Genomic DNA, 22585 nt, shown 5'->3' with positions numbered 1-22585 from the left:
CTACTAAGGTATCTGTTGCCTTGATCTAGAAATTATTCAGGATCTCTAAACCACCTCTTATAATTATGTTGAAATTAAGCTTCAAAAACTGTAATCCATCTGAACTTGAGCAGTTTTAAGTTTTAACTCTTGCTTTGTTACGAAATATTTTATGGTACGTTTAGTGTGCTTCAGATAAGGGTTTGACACCAGCATGAATTATTTTGCTTCTTGGGCAAGGAGCAAGTTGGAACCAGAGATAGTTGAGCAAATGTGAAATTAAAGTTCTTTGGGTGTGGCCTGGGATACTAGCTGATCAGTGCTCATTCTAATGCTTGTTTTGTATATTTGCATGTGAAGATTTTTTTTTCCTGTATGTTCTCACAGATGAGACTTACTAGTGGGAATGCTTGTAAAATGCAAACAGAGCAAAAAATGTTTACTCGATGTATTTACAGCAGTGTTGGCCAGGAGTAAAATTCAAATGGACACTTTTTACTCTCAACCGAAACTCTTCCCCCTTTTTCCACTCATAAGAGTTGAGGATGAGTTTGAGTGCAAGAGAAATAAGCTGAGGATGACTGCCTAATGATTAAAGCCCTTTCCTGGGTGGGCTGGCCCCGAGTTCTGGAGTCTCTTCAGAGGACAGTGGCTGTGCCCTTGACCCAAAGTGAGTGACAATTTAATGTAAAATACAGAAATTGCCTTTCAGATTCCTACCCAGGTCCCCTCTACCCCTGCTGGCAATAACTCTTCCTTTCTTTCTGTGTGTTTGTTTGTTTTTCTAATCAAGGTGGGATGTCTTCAAGAGAAAGATTTGAAGGTCTACTTATATGCACTTTCTCTTGAGTGATAATTGATGAATTTCTGTGGTTTGTAGCTGCTAAAGTAGAGGTATGCAGAACGATAAACCTGGATCCGACCTGCATCTGACCTCTTTCTGGTCCAGTGCTTTTACTGAATTAAAAGGGGACACTGGCACCATTTCTCCTTCAGCCTTCCCGCTGGGTGTGTTGTGAAAGAAATCAGTGGTGATGTTTTTGTGGAGTGTGGACTAGCAGCTGTGCCCTGCCACTACCTGCCAGCCTGAGACTGTCAAGATAGGTGCGGGGTTTGCAAATTTTGACAGGGCCTGAGATGGGCTCAGAGATGCTCAGCATCGTGAATGCAACTGGGACATGCCCAGAAGTTGACCTGTGGGCATGTAGGGACCTCTTGCAGTTGAAAGCTTAAATATCTGGAGACTTTCAATGCCTCCAGAGTTAGGCAGCAGGTGTGTGAAGGCTTAGAGTACTCTGTTGAAAACCCACTTGTGGCCGTCTGGCTTTTTGTGAGTTTTCTCTTGACTTCTTGCTGTCACTTTTTGCAGTTGGTGTTTTCTAATCTTTAGCCCAGTCGGCAAAACACTTAGTGAAGAGTTCTCTGGAGATTTCCTCCTATCTCTTTCCTCGTGTTTTGTTCTGTTTGAAGATAGTCACCTTATAATTCCAAAAGGGTTTAGATAATTAAGGAGACAAATAGCAAAGAAATCATTTACAGATTACAGTAGTTATGTAGTTCGTGCACAGCAAGAGTTGTGCAGAATGGTAATAACTAAACAGCCATGAAACAATTGGGTTTTGCTAGGCCAATAATTATTAACAGAACCTTTTAAAATTACTCAAAGCACCATAGCTCTTCTATGGTTCTTAATGGTACTGCACTGTGTTAACTGAACATTTGTCTTTCAAATGGCAGTTGTTAAATACATCTCTAAATATGCCTATAGAAATAATTGCGATAATACTTTCATGTTATAAAACATCTCCCAGTGGACTTTTTTTTAATCCTCATATGTGGGAACAGAAGTTCTATAAAAAGAAAAATATCTAATTAATCAAAGACTGAAGTCATCCTCCCCTTTTGAACACATTAGTTATAGATGTACTTATTTTTGGAAGTTTTGAAATGCATGTTCTACAGTGAGATTTGACTTGAAAATGAAGTCTCCCTGTGGGCCATGGTAGAATGGGAATTATATTCGAAGCGCTGCAAACCCCACATGATGCTGGATGCAGCATGGCTGCTGTGGCTGTTACAAGCACACCAGGCTATCTGAGGTGCTTGGAAGGACTTGGTTCAAAACAAACAAAATACTTAAAAAATGTTTTTCTTCATGGTTTTGCTCGCCCCCTCTGATAATAAAGTTTCTAGTACTGTTATGGACACTTAAATTTTTGTGATTAACCATGTTTTAAGTGTGGTTCTTCCCAGCTATGTGAAGTATAAAGCTGAAATGAGATAAATTGAACTAAATGAAAAAAAAAAGCCTGAATATCTTGTGAAATATTGTTTAGATGCTCAAAACAAGTTAGAGCTGACAACTTAATCAGACATCCTCTCTGTTGTATTTAAGATTGATTTCTGAGGGTTTGGATGAGAACGGGTTTTCATTGTGATGAACTCAGAAGAATTTGGTCTTAATATTGTTTGAACACTAGAATTCTTAACACCTGGTAAGGTGAGGATTGTTGGCTGTAGAGACTCTGAATGAACTTACTTTAAAACTAAAATGGGCTAGCAGTCTTCTCGACTTTAAGATGAGTGTGCTCCCATTGTGGTGAAGAGCAGCAATACCTACTTCATTCTGGATTAAAATTTCAGATCCACAGGAGATAACTCTACAGAGACACATGAAGATTCTTTTAACCCTTAATTAATATTTCTTCATACATTTATTATGTAACATTATTATTTGAAGAATAAATGAATATGGTATTCACTAGCAGTTTCTTGTGGGCTAAAGGGCTATGGCTGCATAGCTGGTTTCCAGATAATTCATGAGAGAGCTGGCTTCAGGAAAGTTTATGTGAAAGAGGCGTCCTTTATGGTAGCCACTGAAAGTGCGCTATTGCTTAGGTGTACTCATGTCAATATCAACATCATCTACCTTGGGTGTTCACAGTAGTGTACTTGTGGGATCCTAAGGTCTTGCACAGGCTGTACAATGTCCTTAGGAAGCAGGTTGGATCAGTCCGTGCTGAAGTCTGGTTTCCTGTAGCTTGATTTCTATTTAGAATTGAGTGTGTCTCAGTTAATTAAAGCTCCATTGAGCAGTTGTGTTCTGTACTGTAGTGAAGAAGCTCACTAAAAGACTTCATGTTGTTTTCCAAGTACTTTCTGAAGGTTGCTGTCTGCCATAGTCGCTGGACTCTGTGTTGCTTGATTGCAGTGCTTTATTTTGGAAGGGAAGCTTCTTTATTTACCAAGCCTGAACATACATCGTAAGGATGCATGTGAAGACATGGATTTAGAGTAAGGATAAAGAACAGCTGCATTTTCTTTATATATTAGGGGGAAAAGATTCTCTCTACAGCATTGTAAAGTAATACTGTGCACTGAGGATCAAAACCACACAATGTTTCATTTGACAACTGGTATAGCACTGTATTAATGCTTATGTCAAAGTAAGCCACGTACGCTGCTATAATAAAAAGAGATGGGGCTGACTGAAAACTTCCCATGAAAGAGATTTGGTACCTTGTTTCTTTTAATATTCTGGTAGTGTTGCTGATATATTTTTGTGAATTTATAAATTTCTGCGAAGATGGAGAAAGTTAGGAATGAGCAGAATCTATTTTATTTACAAAATCTGGGAGAAGTTGTAACAGGTTAGAGACACTTGCTGTGAGCTTACAGTATAAAGAAATTCATAGTTAAAATAAAAAAGGAAGTCTCTGTATTATTTGCTGTTCTTCTAATGCTTCAGCTGGTGCTTAAACTTGTAATCACTATTTTTAGGATAGTGGGAAATCTGAAATTACAGCAAGTTTACTTTTTTTTTTTTAAACTTAATTAGATACTTGATATGACAATATTGGGAAAAGGTGAAAGGGGAAGCGGTATTTAACTCTGTTTCCCAGACATTTGAACATTTCTGTGGCATTCTAAAATGCCAACAATGCCAAAATAAATTTCAGCCTTAGAATAGCAGTGGATTCTTATCAAAATAGATTTTGATATGAAATATACTTCGGAATGTAGTTATGCATAGCAATTTTTTTTTGTCTTCAAGCATTTTTTTTCCCCTTTCCTCATTACTATCACCAGAGAACTGAAGTCACCTTCAGGGCAGAGCAAAAACACTGTTAATAGACTGTGCCGTGATCAGAATAGCTTTGGACAGAAGGTATAGATGATAACTAAAAACCTAAAACATGAGAAAAAACTCTGCTTTGCTGGCTCTAGACTACTACAGCATTTGAGAACTATACTGTTATATGCACAGTGTGCTTAATAAGGAAATGTAATATTTTTTGAAACAATTACGCTTTTATAACTGAATATGGCACTGTATGAAAAAGGTACTCTTGAGTTTCCAAAGTTAAAGGTGATGAAAAATACAGATCCAGAGCAGTTTATTCTCTGCTTCATGACTTAAGAAACCAGCTGTTCTGAGCAAAGCTAGAAAATGACTTCTGTGACCTTGCCAGTGTGTAGATGAGTCTAGAACACAGAGGTAGCAGAAGTCAGTTACAAACGACTGTAAATCCAGCTGGAGGTGTGCGATTGCTAGCAGTGTGTGTGTTGGAGCAGATCATCTAACAAGTTAGTAACGGATTAACTGCACGACCCAAATGTAAGTCGCACAGAATGGGTGGTTAACACAAGTAATCACGCTCTCCCTTCTTCAGTGACAATACAACGCCTGTGAGCTGTACGTTGATCCAGTCAGCCAGATTCCTGAGTTTCTTGCATCTATGATGATTATGCTCTATAAATAACTGGAGTTGTCTAGGCTGAATGGTAAGGAAGGAGTATGAAAAAAGGCCTGCTCTAACACGTCAGAAGAATTGAAACCCACGCTCAGGAAATGACTATTATTGCTGCTGGTATCAGCAGTGTGAAGTTATGGTCTAAGCCCTGGCATTTATTTTAGCTTTTTGGAGAAAGTAGGATACGGTTCAAAAGTTCCATACTTGATGCTCTATTCCACCATGAAACTTAGAGTAAAACACAAAATACAAACTGACATTTCTCTAGTACTGCAAAACCCGGAGTGGGCAGATCTTGTCCTGAAATTCAACACTTCAGGTATTCAGTGATAATTCCAACCGGTCTTATCATTTCCTATGCAAATGGCTTGAGTACAGCTTGCATCTTGACTCCTGGGCATGATCACTTATCCTATCAGCATACAGCGCTTTCTCCCAGCAGCCCTTGATTCTATCTTATTTCAATGATTCCTGAATAATTGTATTCAATAAGCTGCAAATTAGGTGGGTAATGGTTGATGTTTTTCTACATAGCATAGTGAGATATTACTTACAGTGAGTATTGCTAATATTGTTTTGATTTTTTTAAACCTGTATTTGTAGAAATTTCATAGATATCTTTGTTTTGTCTAATACAACTTTCTCATCATCTTTTTTCCTTGGACTGTTGGTAGAAATTTTATTCCCACTGTTAATTACAAGCATCCATGAAGGATACTTAACTGTATTATGTATGTGCATTTCCTTGTGATGCAGCTAGGTTACTTTAGGAACCAGCTGTACATTGCAGAGAACAGATAGGTGTTTTATTTTCATACACAAGGCTCTCACTCCCAGAGACAGGAAATGTGATCTTAGAGCTTTTTTTTTTTTAGGTAAAAATCAATGGAGCTCTACTTGAATGCATGATCCAAATACCATCTTCATTTCTATAGACACTCCTTCCTTAATACTCAGGGTTATGCTGTGAATTTCACTGGGAGTCCACATGGCAAATTGCTGTGGGAGTAACTTCTTCGTAGTGTGGGTGTCTGTTCTTTCTAATCCCTAGGTAGAGGTGTTCTTACCCACCAGTAAACTGAAGCATTGCTGCTGGCACATAAACCGGATAACCAGTTAGTAGTATTTATGATTACGAAAAAAAAAAAAAAAACAAACTAATTGTGGGACACTAGCTGATGAGGTGGTCATTAACACCATTCTGAGTTAATAGCAGTCCTCAAACACTTGCCTCGGTTGCTTTCAGGCATGTTTTGAGGTACAGAGGACGCATTTCTCTCCTGTTCTTTTCCCTCTTGCAGTTGCCTTTACAATCCTAAATCAAATATGGCCAAAGTTTTCCTGTAGATTCAGAAATTGGATTATTCTGGGATTATTCTGAAACCTTTGTGTGCCTGGCTGGAGGTATCTTCTCACCAACCTTGGTTAGCGGTGTGTGTTCAGTGGAGGCTGGAGCAGCGGCTTTGCAGGCATTCTTCTCTTATACCACCCCCGGGGTGGAGGAAAATAAAATGTACACTTCACTGTTACACGTTGCACAAGTCTGATTGTGCAGTGCTCTTAGTTAATGTGTCCTTTTGCCCACTAAGGAATCGCTGCACCTCAGTTAATTAGTCTATAAAGACAGGCTGTACGTTACTATTTATAAACTAAGTTGCTTTGGGATAGTAATGCGGCTGTAATACCAGTGAAATGGAAAAAAAATAATTGAACATGATGTTCACATATATATGTCTATGTGAGACACAGGCTTCTCCCATGCCACTTATCTTCAGATCCTGCTGATCTTCTGTTCCAAGTGCATACAAAATAGCATGCTGTGGAGAAAACGGGGATAGTGGTTAATTCCTCTCCCTTGGCAGCCCCTTGGCATCTGTCTGGGTTTGGAAAATGGGAAGGAATGAAGTCATGGGAAATTGGGTTGTTTCTGCCACTGGTTAGAGAAAAAGCTACCTCACTAATTACAATGTTGGATAATACACGGACTCTGTGAATCCCTAGATTGGTAAGACGTTCACCAATGTGTTGTTATTTCCCCCACTGTCCAACATGTACAAACATTGCAAAGTCAATGCTATTTCCCAATTTTTGGTCTAGTCCTTGGCTTCTCTCCCAAACAACTCCGAGCAGAGTATGTCTGTCTTTGTCTCTGCCCACGTAGCTTGTTCCAGCTGCTGGAGCTTTTTCAGTTCTGGGAGATGCTGCATCTGCGCATTTCTCTGCCAGATTCATTTCTTCTGGCTCCAGTGGACTCACTGCTTGGAGCCATGTTGAACACCTGGTCAGAATCATTGTAGTTTCAGGGAAGGTAGCTGAGTAATTTCCAGACTATTTCTCCTTTAGTGCTCCCTTTCTCCTTTAGTATATATTTTTTAGACTTTCTCCCCTGTTCTCTGTTCTATACCAGTAACGTTTTCAGAAAATTCTCCCTCCACCATGTCTTTGTCATTAAAAACATGAAGCAAGGTTCTGCTGCTTGCAGCATAGTTCGGTTCTGGCCAAGCAGTAACCACTTATTCCCTCGTGTTGTCTTTGCATGCGTTGTGCACACAGGTGGAGAAGGATGAAGAATGCAGCTAGCAGCATGTAGTGTGCATCATGAAGGACTTGCGTGAGGGATATCAGGGAAATATTGCACAGGGTAGAAGTCAGGAAGTAAACATCTTCTTACCCAGCTTGTGTTTACTGCACACGCAGCTTGTATGCGTGGTAGCAGAGCGTGCGTGACAATGTATAGGCATGAGTGGTAGAGAAGGAGCACTTGTTTACTGGGATTTGTGAATAATTTTGTAGCCTTAATCATAGAACAGCTACAGCAGTGAAAATGAAACAGTAACTAATATTCACTTTGCTTTTATTCTTTAGAAATAAGTGTTGAATGATACCAATGATTAAATGTTTTATGATTTAAGGTATTTTAAATGGTAAGACAGTTTTATACGTAGACCATAGCATTTTGCACAATACATAAACATATATTTGAAAATGTATTCCAGAATGCAGTTTCCATTCAGCCTTGCATCTTGTTCCACACGTAGTGATTCCCTTGCTGTCTTTTTCCTTCTTTTTCTTTGTTACATAGAGGAATGGTTTCTTCCTGCTAGCTTAACTTGTTCTTTGTTGATACGAAAACATAAATTATTCCTAATGCAGTTCTTCCTTAAACATTCGTTGTACACTGGTAGGCTCAGCCGAGATGGGATCACCAGGGGAATGGATGACTCAGGCTTTTACACACTGAGTCAACAGTCACAATGAGTAGATTCATATAACTTTGGCATGTAAGTACAAGCTGTCACTTCAGTTCCTTGAGTTTTGTTGATGAGTTTTTCCAGAATTAATTCAAGCATAGTGAAGTATTGAAAAGTAGTGTGACCTAAGTATATGGTCTGCTTGGATGTAGGTTATAGTGTGAAGTATATTAATGTTAGGTTACCTGCTTTCACTGTGTTAAGAAAACAGCCTGGCTCTGCATTTCATGTTTGTATTTTCATCCGTTACTTTTTGAATAACTTGTCAGTCACATTCAACAGATCTATTTAAATTCAGAGCGTCCAGCTTGTGTTTTATTGCACAGCCATGTAATGTTAAACCTGTGCAAAGAGTGTTGCCTGTTTCTTTGGGAAGACTTAAGATTGTCAGAGGTGCTGCCTGTAAAATAGTTCAAGGGGCAATAATTCCAAGCGGGGCTGTATAACTAACCAGGATGTGAGTAAGATACAACAAACTTCTCCTATTCTTTGGTATCAGCTAAGAAGAAGCCCTTACGTTTTGTTAAACATGTCATTCGGGGCATTTTTAAGGGAAGTGATGTGCTGTAGTGCCCAAACTGACACATTCTGTGTCACTCCAAATCTTCTGTTCTCTGCCAGTGACAATCTTATTGAGGATCTTCTCTGACTGAAGGGTGGCTGTGAGCAGCAGTAGCCCCATGTCACAGTAGGCACAAATAACTGTCAGCACAGTAAATGAGTGTTTCATTTTATTTCATTTATCTTTCTGCACTGGGGGCTCCTAGAGACTTGTGATACTTTGTACTGATCCTCCCAACTGGAGGTATGCAGATGAATTATTTTCATGTCAACTGTATCCAGTAAAATTCCAGATCATGTTGCTGGGCTGCCTGTTTACGAGGAAATGATTTACTGACTGGGTTTCCTTACAGTCATAGAAATGAATGGTCTCCTGTGCTCAGATATTGCCAAGATGGTGACCACTTAGTACAGCCTTCTTCCTATCTTTTAAAGTTTTTCATAAGCATAAAAGCCTGTACAAATAGGCTGATAGAAAACTTAGTCCTATCTGGTTAATGTTTTTGAGATATCCCACAGGTAAATCAAGCTTTCATTTATTGAGGGATTTACCTTTGTTCACCATGCACTAGTACTTTTTACAAGACTTCAGCTGTAGGGTTCTTGCTAGAGCCTCTGTATTTTTTTTTTTTTTTCCCCACAAAGTTTGGCTTTTTCTGTGTTTATCTTCTTATATATTCCTGTCATCTTTGGAGGTCCACTGAAATGTGAGCTTGCTAGCCTTTCTTTGTGATGGCTGTGGAAAATCTGACTGAATGTTTGTTGGTGTTCCAGGTTCTGGTAGTGAACATCAGCTCTCTTGTTGTTCCTTTGAAACAGCACGTCCTAATGCACTGCCTTCTGAAAGCAGGATTACAGAGTGGAATAGCCATTTAAGGATTGGATGGTGGTGTAAGACCAGGATTTCAGGTGCCAATGGCTGCAGGTGGAAGTTCTGATGATTTGGTACCAATTCATTATGCCAGGTGTGTTTGCTGGCAGACTCTCATTTCAAGGTCTTGCGATGAGCTTCAGAAAGGCTATAGTTCAAAGTGGCAGGTGTCTGCCCAACCTTTTGTGTTTTAAGTGCTTTTTAGTAAATATACTGAAATAATTCTGCTGGTCCTATCAGATGTTACTGATATTTAGAGTATTTTCAAAAATATGGTGAGCCTTAGAGGTAAAGAATCGCTTGCTATTCAAGTCTGGTGCTACTTCATGAAGACTCCATCGTGCACAAACCTTTATTGTTATCCTACTTTTACCGCCAAATTATGATAAGGTTGGTTTGAGACTCGACAGATTTCATTGGAAATTTGTGCGAAAGCAGAAACTTCAAAATATTCCATGAAGGTTAGATTTAAGTGGAAGGTTGGATTTAACTGTTTTCTTGTCCTCTTTTAAACCCATTATGGAAGAGTAGGGAAAAAAAAAAACACCTTTGGACAGTTTTTTTTATTTAATTCTCAATCAGCAGGTGCAAGCCCAAAGGGGGAAAAAAAAGTACAAACCAAGCTGAGTTGGCCTTTTGTGTGCATCAGAGATTTCCTTGCCTTCTCATCAGACCAGGTTTGCTTACTGTGAGGATAATCTGCCTCACCTTTAGAAAGTTAAAGGTCAGCTGTACTTGAGGAAGCCCCTGGTTGGCAGTGACTCCTAGAAAATGTCCCTAGCTATTTCTTGACAATTAGCCTCTCCGAAACCATAGGCTTTTCTTTTCTTCCCCCAGGATTCTAGGATCCCAGAGTAGTTTTACGCAATGCAGAAAACACTGGATAAATCTTGTTGCAGTATTCACTGTTGTGTGTTCGTTACTGAATGTAAGGTGGATGGGTTTTGCTTTTGAGCCAATGCCCTGTTAGTACATGTCCTCTATGCAAAGCAATTAATTGTGCTTTTGTTTCTTCCCCCTCCTTTTTTCTTCTTTGGTGCTTTCACCCTCCTCCCTTCCCCCTCCCCCCCCCCCCCCCTCTTTTTTTTCTTCTAGAAGACTTTGAGGTATTTTAGTCTGAGTGAACTTGACCTGTATGACTATAAGTCCAGGTTAAGAACGGATTATTAAACAAGAATGGGATTGCTCCATATTTATCAAGTAAAATGAGTTTTAATGGTGATGTCATATAGCCAGAGTACAACTACACTTTTCATGTATATGCCAGTCACTGGCAAGAGTTGGTTATTTTGCTGTCTGCTTTTAGGTATGTAGATTTTTTTCTCTGTTAGTTCTAGTAAAAACTTGGTAATGTGGTGTCAGACTATATAAACCAGTCTAATGACTGATAGCATTTAACTGGTTTAGAATGTCTTTCAAGTGGCCATATACTGTGAGAATTGACAGAAAAGAGATGATCATTTCAGGCTGCTAAGATTTTGAGGCAAATCAAATGAATGCTTATGTAAAATTACCCACTATCCCAACGTGTGCGAGTGTGTGGGTATGTGCGCGCGCATTCATATACTGGAGCTGATGAGCCTCTGGCAGGGAGCTTTGCAGAAGCTGTGAGTATTTTTAGTGGAAACGAAATCTCAGTTGAGTTCTGCAGCATGTGACTTCCTATTTCTGTAAGTTACTTCCAAGGTACTTCCTCTGTTAAATCGGCTTGTCTCTGGAGATTTGATCTGGAGCTAGTGTGGTCTGCTTTGTCCTGTGCCTGTGGCAGAGTTTTCCCAGAGTTTTCTTTTGAGTATTTTATTTTTCTTTTGTACTGTCTCCAGCATGCAAGGGTCTAGTGGCTGCTACCCGTGATCGGAAGCTGAATACGTTTATACAAGTCTCAGTGGTACATCCAGCAGAGCACATTTTGACGAGGTATTCAAGCACTGAAATCGTGGAGGTGAGAGTCTTTCTTATCCAATTAACATGTTGATTAATGAATTGCTTGCTTTTTTCTTTAGAAAGTGAATGAGAAATAAAGCAAGTTAGTGCATAGTCTTAAGTAAGGCAAGCACACTCTGGCTGTTAACAGGGCATACCTAGGAGTGTTCTGTAGTTCTTGGCATTTGACCAGGACAAACAGTTAGAAATGAACTTGCCTTTTCATGAAAGCTCTGTTTTTCCAAGCAGAGACACAGAAAATACTCCGCTTCTTCACGCATGGGTCTACACTGAACAGGGAGTAGTTGCTCTTGAAAGGGCAAGACTATGCAAAATAAAGCTAAATTAAATGTGAAGTGTATGGAATGTATTTTTAAATTACAGAAGAATGTAGGCACGTTATGTAGTCTTATTCTTTGTTTTTTGGTTTATTTTTTCTCTTTTGGAAAGTTGACATTTTTGCAACTTGAAAAATATTAGCCTACTATTAGAAAAGTGTGTATGTTACGTTTGAATTCATATAAAATAATTAGTAACTTGAATTGCATATTACAGCACAAGTTGTCTCAGGCTGTTTCATCAGTGTCACAAACAGCAAAAACTGTTTACATGGAAAATTGTTTAAGTCTGAGCAGACAATGTAGGTGTAACTTGCTTGATTTACTGGAGAGATTCATTAAGAACAGAGAAGTCTTATTGTAAATACACACCTGAACTTACTTTACCGAAGGCTTGTTTTAACTTAAACACAGTGAGAATATTTCATGAGCTCTTTGTGATCTTCATTCCATGTAACTACTAATTAAATGGTTATAGCTGCAGCCACCAACCGTCCTGAAACTGCTTAATTCAAATATCTTGTATGTGATCAGTACGTTTCATTGCAGACTGTCTGGAATGATGTTCTGTGGAAGATAGAATAGTGTTGTGTTTTTTTTTTTTTTTATAGAAGTGCATGCATTTCCTAACATGATCTCCTGATACAGGACGCGTTTGAGGGCATGAGTAAACCCATCAATTTCTGTCAAGGCTCTTGGCTTCTTTCATAGTCAAGCTTTGGGGGAGGAGGAGGCAGGGGCACAGGAAAGCTATTTTTGGCAAGTGAAATTATGTTCATCATGCTAAAAACTTTATTTCACTTATTAGAGAATTTAAGGATACTAGTCTAGTAACCTTTGGGAGGGTTTTTTGGTTATAATTGAATGTGAAGTTACAGGCAAAGATTTTACATGATCAATTTAATTGTTTGTATATTTGAAATTATGATACAGTAACTTCTTAGTACAGCCTTCAGATGTGATCCTAATGTTACAAAACGTAGGAACATTGTCTTAGTCTATTACTATCCAAAGAAAGGAATTGTAACCCCTCAAAAAAATCAGTATCCTTAATGTAATACACGGTTTCTGTAGCATTTCTATAGACATTTTATTGTGACTTAGTTTACACAAAAACAATTAAAAAATGTTATTTATGAGTTTAAATTAATGTATATCTTGAAATACTTTCTGAAAGTATCACAGGACACTGCTTATTAGAGATCATTATTTCAGATATTGATACCTGCAGACTGAACTGTTTGATGGCGTGCTGCTGAACTCTGTTTCAGAAGCACTCAAATTCTTTTCAACTGTGAAAAAATTTTGAAGTTGTCCAGTGTGTTATTCGTTTTGGGTAACACTGGGATTTCTACAGCAGAGAGAGATGAACAACTAACTACTTTTAAGGAGCTCACTGTTTCTGTACGTGCACCCCTAATGGCATGGTACATACTGCACAGCTGTTACCTTACTGAATATTTACTTGTGTTACGCAGGGAACAAGAGATCCACTGTTTTTGACTGGTGTGACATTCCCACCGGAGTACCCCATCTATGAGGAGACTAAAATAAAACTAACAGTCTACGATGTCAAAGATAAATCTCAAGGCACGGTGAGTATTTTACTTCATTTTTTGCAAAATCTTATTGAGGATTTAAGTTTCTCACTGTGGTGTTCTTCGGCTTTCTTTAGCAGGCTTAAATACTAGAGAAATGAGCATGTATAGAATTGGTTTTGCTCTTCTCTTGTACCTAAAACGTGCTTTTTGTTACCATGTTAGAGAATAGAGAAAGAGGACCATGCGCTTAAAACGGACCCTTTGCTATTGTTTCATTGGTTACATGAATCAGAACATGTTTCTGGCAAATGAAAGATTACTTCTGTGTGCTTTTTGATGGCAGAGAACATACAGAATAGACTGAGATAACACCAAGTTTTCAGAAATATCTTTCTTGATCATATTTTACTTTTATGACAAAACCAGGTTAATAATAGAGCCTGTAACATGATGTTTGAGGGGGATGGTCATTTTTGACTTTAACCTCTTGGGTGGTGATACCTGCAACTCTACTATGACTCCTGCTATTACTGATTCTTAAGGGTCCAAAATTATCTGTGTCCACTACCAAGGGTGAATCATTTGGATTCCAATGTAATACATTTTTGGTTTCAATGTCAGCTTCTTACACTGAGAAACAGTTATTTCAGATGATACGTGGAGGTCAGTGAGACTATTTGAGTGATTTAAGTGTCAGACATAGACCTTGTGCCATTTTATGTGCTCCGGGTGATCTAGGACAGACTTAAAGAACTCGAAGATATGATAGGACCTATGAGAGAATTGTGGTTTTTGTCTGACAGCTGGACTCCAGCTGATAGGCGTTAGAAGCAGCCCTTGAAACCTGTATTTAATTAGCTGAATTGCTATTAATGTATCTGTAATTGTCCCCCAATTTGATTAAAGACTATATGAGCTCATGTCATGCCTGTGTATGCATTCATTATCCATAAGAAGGAAATTGAAGGCGTAACTTCTGACTGTCTTTGAACTGCTTATGTGAGTGAAGTTCTGTTTAGAGGACCTCTATTTTTTTAAGATAGAAAACAGTTGATATGTTTGTTTAAATTTTAGATTCACAAGCAAACAGGTTCGCTCTGTCTCCTCGTTCTTCTCTTTAATGGGAGTCTGTGGAGTATTTTAGCTGTAGAATGTGGATTTCTTTCAACTTAAAGACTACAGTATTTTTTCTGTTAGAAGTAACTGGGGAGGGGGAGTGTACACTTTTCAGAATGAGAGTGACTTAATTTTTGGTTATGGTTTAGACTATAGGGGCTAAAAATTGTATCTGCTGTTTCTTCAATAGAATTGTCACCTATGGACAGATACAGGAGTTAAGTGAGAGTGTCCCATCCCTTCCAGTTCTTAAGCTATTGTGACTGACTGCATGATGGATAATAATATCCTATCTCTAAGGGCAAAAAAGTGGACTTGATTTGTAGACCTATCCCTGTACTTTTCTTCTAGGCATATACTGTCTATTCTACAGGACAAATTACATATGAAAGATCTAGTCTAGAGCATGAATATAATTTGATAGCTTTTAGGAACTTTAAAGAAACTTTTACAACTGTTCCTTATAATTGAGTATAGGACTAGAGTCTGTCCCAGGGAATCACATTAGCATAGCTCGTAAGACTCTGGAGTCTAATTTTCCTTCTAAAATTGGAAAATGTTAATGCCATCTGTTTTACGTGCATTTAGCCTTTTTTAATAGTGAGCTTTCTTAAAACTGGATATAGGTAAGAAAATATTAAATGAGCTCTGAGATCAAAATCAGGGTATATTGCAGCATGTGTGAATGACCCTGGGCCACCCAGGTTGGGACTTGATTTGTGGCAATATTTGGACTTCTGTTTACTTCCTGGAATATGAGCAAGGATAAAACTAATGGCTTGACTTTCTTTCCTATAACTGGAAGCTGTCACACTTTTCTATTAGTTCAGGTGGCTTTTTTGAGTCTGGAGATGTATCTACATTCATAAAAGTCAGCTTTAAGTGAGCTAGCTTGATACTACCACTAGCGTGGCTGCAGTGGTACAGAGCTCAGTGCTTGTTTTATGATTCAAGAAGTGGGATGCATCCGTTTTGCAGAGAGCTTGTTCCAAGCGTTGTGACTTTACAGTTATAATTATCCAGGCTACAACAAAGTTGGCTTCTTCGGTTTACGCAAATTGCTGCCACAGCTTGTGACCACAACATGTAGCCCTGCCATCCCTGCAAACTCCAACACAGGCAATCCCCATGGGGCGAAGAAAATCCAAGGTTGCTGGGTGTTCTGTGCTATGCTCAGCTGTGCTTCAAGGCTGGTTATATTTGTCTCCAGCTCATCTAAGTGATCATTTATGGCAGAATAAACCTTGGATTTAACTGCTGAATATTTTGCAGAAATTGGACAAAAAGCCACAGTAAAATGAACTCTGACAATGTCAGAGTTATTCTACTCCTACTATTTCAGTTAACCATTTCAAAGTAGCTGATATCACTCACCACACTGCAGTTCAGAAATATACTTATTCATTTCTTATTTCTCTTGTAATTTAAACAAAACTAAAAGAAGTGAATTCTGTGTGTTAGTTAAACTTTGAGCAGGATGTTACTGCCACAAGCAGAGGATTGTAGAGAAAGTGGGGAAAGGGCAGTAGGTACCTCACAGGATAAAGAATTTTCTTGTGTTTTGCCTAAACTGCTTTTGTCTATACAGAAAAGGATTAGGCCTTATTTTCAATCCAATTGGATCTTTGCTGTAACACAGAAATAATTGGGTACTGTTCAGCTTGTACACACAGGTCATAATGTAAAGTGAAAGGGTATGCTCCCTAGTGACAGACAACCAGATTTTTTTGCATTGCTGATATGCTATTTTTGCTGCCCTTTAAAAAAAAAAATAAAAATAAATAACCTTGCAATGATTATACCAGAAAACAGGTAGTTAGCTTCAGTCTTGTCTGTCATTTAACTTGCATTTATATCAGAAGAGCAACTTAACTATATTTAAGTACTGTGCAGCTGGTATCACCTTCACTGTGCTTTACACACTGGATGTACTAGCTGCACTATTCCCTTTCTTTGCATGTCTGTTTGATGTTGATCGAAATTATATCTTGGCAGTATCAGGTTGTCTGTAATTGAGACATTTTAATAGAATGAGACTACTTCTGTTATGGAGAAAACAGAACATTAGGGGGATTGGTTACTGTAAATTCTCATGTAAATAGAAGCTTCTAAGAAAGACGATGCTATTCCTACTTAACTTTGATATAGCTGGAATAAAGAAGTTAATAGTGTGTTCACGAAACATAATGTAAATCCAGTGGGGCCGAGCATACAAAGCAGTGGATAATGCCATGTTCTGAAAAATGTACAGTGACATCTGTTTCAACATCGGAAAGATTTTCTTCCTGTGTTGCCATAAGCGAGTTTGTTTCACTGGCTTGAGTTGCACTGCCTTTGAGATTTTTTGATGGTAGGGTTTTGTCTAAATGCTTGGGCTGCACCTGTTCTTTAAATCATTGTCCAAGGAAATTTGGATTAGAGGCTTGTATGCTGTTGAAATATCACCACTGTAGTGCTTTTGCACAGGCACACTATTCTTAGCTTTTTGATAAGCATGCAGGTTTGCTCAGTTTGGTCTAGCAAGTTTTAATGCTGAAGCGGGATTAATTCTCTTTGAAAATACTGCGTAGTGCAAGTCGGGTAACACTGCTGCATGACAGATCTGCAGAAGATGTGAAATAGATGAATTCATGTTACATTAACGGAGGGAGTGCCAAGTGACTGGTTTGGGAGGCAGCAGTCTTTCTGTTCTGTATGTAAAATACATACATTTGTGTCCTGCAGCAAGCGTTCTGAACTTCATTGTGTGGAACAGTGTGACTATTTTTAGGCAAGTGCTTTAACATCGAGTGATAGTGAGGTTTTTGTTTGCTTGTTTTTTGCAGTTGGTTCTTCTGTTTCTGCACCTGATTTGTGTTGATTTAGTGCAGGTAGAGATGCAGCTTAAATTTTTCCTACACAGGCTTCTCTATCTGTAAAGTGGGCTTGAAAACGTTCTTGTCTTTTATCATCTTAACACAATCTAGAATTGTGTTCATTTAAATGCAGCGAGATGTTCAGGTAAATGCTGTTGTCACATTCTGGCATGGCACACAAGGAGTTGCGCTGCCTTTTCTTGATGCACATGTGGAGAACTGTTGGAAGCAAGGGACAGAGGTCACTGTGATCGCTTTCTGTATCTGGTCTCTGCAGTGCTCCTTTGCAGATTTCTCTTCCAGAAGGAGGAAGAAATGAATCCAGAAGCTTGAGAGTCTGCTTCAAAAGCAGAGAATTTCTGTACAATTATGGTTAGAGACTTAGTTGATGACTTTTTTTTTTTTTTAATCTTAAATATCAGCAGGTAAAGACAATCTACTTTGGATAGATGGAACTACTGGAATTCATGTGATGTTCCAGATACGAGTAACCACTCTAATACTGCCTACTGAGAGCAAGGAGAAACTTGATACATAAAAGGCAATTGAAAGATTACACATTATATAGTCTGGTCTTGCATTTTTTACTTCCCAATTTGTCCTCTTAATTACAGAAATTATAATTTGGTTATTTAAAGAGTAATAGAGATAGAAATGCAATTTTATATGTGGAAACAAGCATTATGAAGTGACAAGTTGTAATTTATTTAGTCTTCAAATTACTTGTCTTTGACTGTTCAGTTTTGTATCTTCTACTAAACTTGCTGACAGTGAATGGAAAATTCACAAATGCTTTTGCTTTTTGCGTTTCTTGGTACTGCAAGTATTCCTGTTAAAATTGAATCACACTGGGTTGAGTCGGAAATGAAGAGTGTCTGTCATGAGAAAGGCATTTTAAGTTGGATTTGAAGCCAAATCTGAAGTGACAGTCTTCCGTGTACCCTCGTGGGCATCGATCTGTATGACAGACCCACCACGCAGCTTGGTGTGACTTGCCATTTCTGCTGAAGAGGCTCACAGCTTGAATATTAGTAGCGCTGCAGAGCGGTATGTGAAATGCATTAGCAGAGATAAATGTGGAAGCTTGCACATCATCTCCCTGCACTCTGCCTGCACCAGAGTGCTCTTAGTGCCCTCGCTCTTGTGAACGCTAAAACTTCTGAAGCGAGGCTTCTTTTTCCTTTAAAACTCAAAGTAGAGTTGAAAGTGTTGCTTTTTGTTTAAAGAAAAAGCACTTCAAATTCTTCCTTTTCTCAGTTCTGCTCGCTGTCATGTCTGCAGGATTTGTAGAGAAATATTGCCTTAAATTAGAAACTTATTTCATTATTTTTAGTAGAGCAATATTGCACTACACCACTGTCTTATCCACAGAAATACTTGTAATAATGCTTTATTCATGCTTCTTTTCAAAATCATGTGATTTTTTTCATGAATATGTACTTGATAGATTCAGTTTTCCTTTTGTTTCAAATTCTGTACTGTTACCAAATGCCAGTAATCGAAATACAGGGGGGGGGAATTTGTTTTTATTCTTCTGGTCGTGTGCGGGTGGAATGCACCTAAGCATTGTTGTCTGTCTTTCTCAGTATTTCTTAAAAATCTGGAAGCATAAAGGGAAATTCAAGCTACTGACTTTTATTTGGTTTGAGATTGAAATAAAATATTTCTTTGAAGTGGCTGAGGTGTAAGGAAAAAAGGTTTCTTAAACTTTAGTGAATCTCTAAGAGAATTGGGGATAAGTGTCAAGAGCAGAACTACAGGTATGTTGAACTTGGTCCATTTGTAGCTTTAACTGCTCTTTGTGCCTAGACCTTGAAAATTCAGTGGGGAGGGACTTGGTTTTGCAAAATCCGTCTCTTCAAAAGCATCCCATTTGTCTTCCTACTTTTTTCCTTTACTCTTTTATATTTTTTTCCAATTGAAGCAAACTCTTCCTTTTGGCTGTGTCTTCAGGGAAAGTTGAGATCTACAGTTTGGTAATTTTCCTCTTTGTTTTTTTTACCTACTATGTCAATCAAATGCTGCTGTTGTCTCACATCAGGCAAAGGTTTGTGCTAAAAGCTGACTCTTCGGACAACTGTTGTGAAACAGAGTTATGAGACCAATTGTTCCCTGAGAATATGGAAATTGCTCATTTTAAATGTAGGGAAACAAACAAATGATAATCTTTTTCTGTAGAATTCATTTTAACTAGGTAAGGATTTTGGTAACATAGGCACGATTGTTCTAATCTGTTAGCACTGTCCAAAACACTTCCAAGTGTGTCACTCCTCTACATGCACTTTGTATATGCATATCCATAGATATCTTTCTCCCTCACTCGCTAATCCAGCACAGAGGACATCCGAACAGTCAAACTTCCAAGGTGGTTGTCACACTGTCTTACCATTTCTAAGGACCTAGGGGGACCTAGCATAGAAGACCGGGCAGAGAGGAGGCAAGGTGTTTCTTTAGTCAGAATGAAGCAATCTAGCTATGAAAACATGAGCTCGGATTGAGGAACATGCTTCTGTCCCTGCAAAAGGTTGGTCTGTTTCCCCTGCTAGAGCCTTTGGCCCAGGCATTCCCTGCATCCCAAGGAGAGGTGGCCAGTGATGCCGTCAGGTCAGATACGCAGCCCTAGGGGCAGGCAGCAGGTTCCTGGGCCATCCAGACTTCGCAAGCGTGTAGGATTTCCGTCTACTAAATGTGGCAACACAGGCAAGTTTAAATGACTCAAAGGGTAAGGGTCGTCTGTTCGGATTGTGGACTCTACCTGTTCATTGACAGAATGATCAGTTAATCCTGTCACACCAGCACGAAGTCTAAAATGCATAAAAGGCAAATAGACATTCAAGAAAACAGCCCATATGTTTGCCTTTATCTGTAGCTACTCATAATAATTATAGATGCAGCAGTTGCCATATTCATCTATAGCTGCTGGGTAGTTATAAATGAGAGGCACTCGCTGCAGGTGAAAAACTGAGTAGAAAGAGACTTAAGATTTTTTTTTTCCAGTATGGAAGGCTCTGTTTTGCCTGTTGGATTCATTTTTGGTAGCTAATCTACCTGGAAAATAATCTCTCAAACAGATGCCTGTCTTGTTGACATGGAAGCACTTTAACTTGGAGTGGATGTGTTGAACTCCTTGAAAAATCAACTGTGAGCTCCTCGTGTTTCATTTTTCATGTTTTGTATTTGTGGCACTTGTTTCTGCAAATAAGGCTTTAGAATACTTCATTACATGTGATTGTTTTTATACCACAGTAAAAAAAAAATAGATTCGTGCCCTCTTTTTTCCCTGCTGTTGAAATTGTATGTTAGTGGAAATGAGTTACCTGTAGAAATTGCAGTAAATGTTGAAAAAGAAAGAAAAATCCGTGTTTATAGTGTAGCTTTTGCCTCTTAATCTTCACTAAGACACTTCATTTTTTTTTTTTTTCTCAAAACCTTGTTTAGGACTAATGAAAATAATGAAAAGACTTCCTTGAAGTTTGTGTTTTTTTATCTCGAATTTTTAACATCTTGAAAATCATATTCACTTCAAATTTTCAGGCATCTCAGTTCATAGAAAGGCACTTAGCAATACTGAGATAAAATAGAAGGTACGGTATGTTTGAAATCCGATCCTTCAGTGCAAAAATATTTTTGCGCGATATTTACTATCTTTAAATACAACAAGAATTGATGGAATGAAAAGAAATGTATTTGAAACAGTGCTAAGTCTGCTTGCATTTTTGTGTTATGAACATAGGCAGTTGAAAACAGCAAATAGACTTTTCTATTAAAGTTTTGTTGCGAGTGCTCTTGGAAATTGAGAACAGAACAAATCTAATCCATTAGCGCAGATTTTCTCCCTCCACCATGTGTCTAACAGAAGTTTTCTTTACTGTTAATGGATATAGTAGAAAGAGTAAATGTTTGCATTTGAAACTTTGTACTTGTAAAGTAAAGCTGAGCAAATAACTCTATTTAAAAATAAAGAATCATAGGCACTGGACATAATTTGAGACGTTTCTTGAGCAGTTTTGTTAGAAGAGAATAGTAGATTGTTCCCAGTAAACTAGTTAAATGTTTTGAATGTTTTGTATTCTGCTGTATTTTATATTCTGCTGTATTTTAAATACTCGATGAATAAACATGAAAGGCTTGTGTAATCATTTAGGAATTCCAGTGCCTTTAGAAATGTGTGTATCATTGAATTTTACTGTAATCAAAGCCTCTTTACATAATTATTAGGCAGTGTATTACTTGGCACTGGACCAGGCTGCCCAGAGAAGCTGTGTATGCTGCATCCCTGGAGGTGCTCGAGGCCAGGCTGGGTGGGGCTTTGAGCAACCTGGTCTGGTGGGAGGTGTCCCTGCCCGTGGCAGGGGGTTGGAACTGGGTGGGCTTTAAGGTCACTTCCAACCCAAACCATTCTGTGATTCAATGATATTACGGAAACAAATTCCCATATGGCTGTAATTCTCCATGCTTGGTTTTCTTCGTGCCAGAAATGAGAATTCTGCTCATGTCCTCTTTGTTTTGTCCTGTTAAACAGGGACTGTGTGATCACAAAGGGAGGAAAAAAGCCTCTCACTTTGCAACATGTTCTGCTGTGTTTTAAGACACTATGCCGTTTGTGTAGTGATGGCTAGAGAGACAGGAGAAGGAAGGAGAAATTTGGTCCATAGCATGGTCAAAGCTTAGTGTGTTCAGTTCTCTCCTAGCATCTAGTTGACCCAAATTCTTGGGGGTGGGTGTTTGACTAAAAATCCTAACGGTATAAATCTGATAGAACTTAAGCATTTGAGCTTAACTGTCAGTTTACAAAGCAGTAACCACACAGAACCAAGTATCAGCTGCTTTATAGGGTTTTGGGACTTTGGGAGAGATTTCCTTTCACTGAGAAGTAAACTGACTTGTGGTGTAAAATCATGGGCACTGTGCTTACTGAAGAGGTTAAGGTATTTAAGTCCTGATGAAGTATGTGGGGTGCTGTTGTAGCCTAGGGCACTACAGCAGGGATGGACATAGTGTTCAGAAGCTGATGGTTTACATGGCCCTCCTATGCATTTTTGTGTGGTTTCCTTTTCCCCGTAGCCAGGCTTCAGAGCAGAAAGGCAGCTGTCTGATGTCTTATGATATTGCTTTAAAACAGTTACAGCATGCTGTGATGGTACCAGTAAGCTGTTCTTCAGTCCTTCTGCCTTCCTCTTAATATGCAGTTGCACTGATTTTGTACATTACAGTGAAAACAAAGCAGATAAGTGTACTGTGCGGCACAGACTCCGGTGTTACGGAAGCCTGTTGTTATGGCTTGTTGTTGTTACGGCTTGTTGTTTTTCTCCTCCTTTTGGAGTTCTTGTTATCACAGTCATAATATTTTTAAAGCAAGAATAGATGAAGATTTTTATAGTATTGTGCAGCTGTTG

The 22585-nt window shown here is 38.6% G+C and overlaps 1 protein-coding gene across 11 annotated transcripts in view; it reads left to right on the top strand.

The window, feature by feature from the left end:
* The window catches only part of INPP4B (inositol polyphosphate-4-phosphatase type II B), a 294090-nt gene that overhangs the window by 124566 nt on the left and 146939 nt on the right, over positions 1–22585 (top strand). For all 11 annotated transcript variants that reach the window (XM_048074997.2, XM_048075001.2, XM_066996676.1 and 8 more), the window contains 2 exons: positions 11240–11358; positions 13156–13272. In XM_048074997.2, the coding sequence (XP_047930954.2) occupies positions 11240–11358; positions 13156–13272 (236 nt within the window). The remainder of the gene's footprint in view (positions 1–11239; positions 11359–13155; positions 13273–22585) is intronic.

The sequence above is a fragment of the Anser cygnoides genome, chromosome 4 (genome assembly GCF_040182565.1).
Source record: "Anser cygnoides isolate HZ-2024a breed goose chromosome 4, Taihu_goose_T2T_genome, whole genome shotgun sequence".
Taxonomy (NCBI): domain Eukaryota; kingdom Metazoa; phylum Chordata; class Aves; order Anseriformes; family Anatidae; genus Anser; species Anser cygnoides.
Note: the sequence above shows the minus strand (reverse complement) of the source record. Positions and strands in the feature narration are given on the sequence as shown.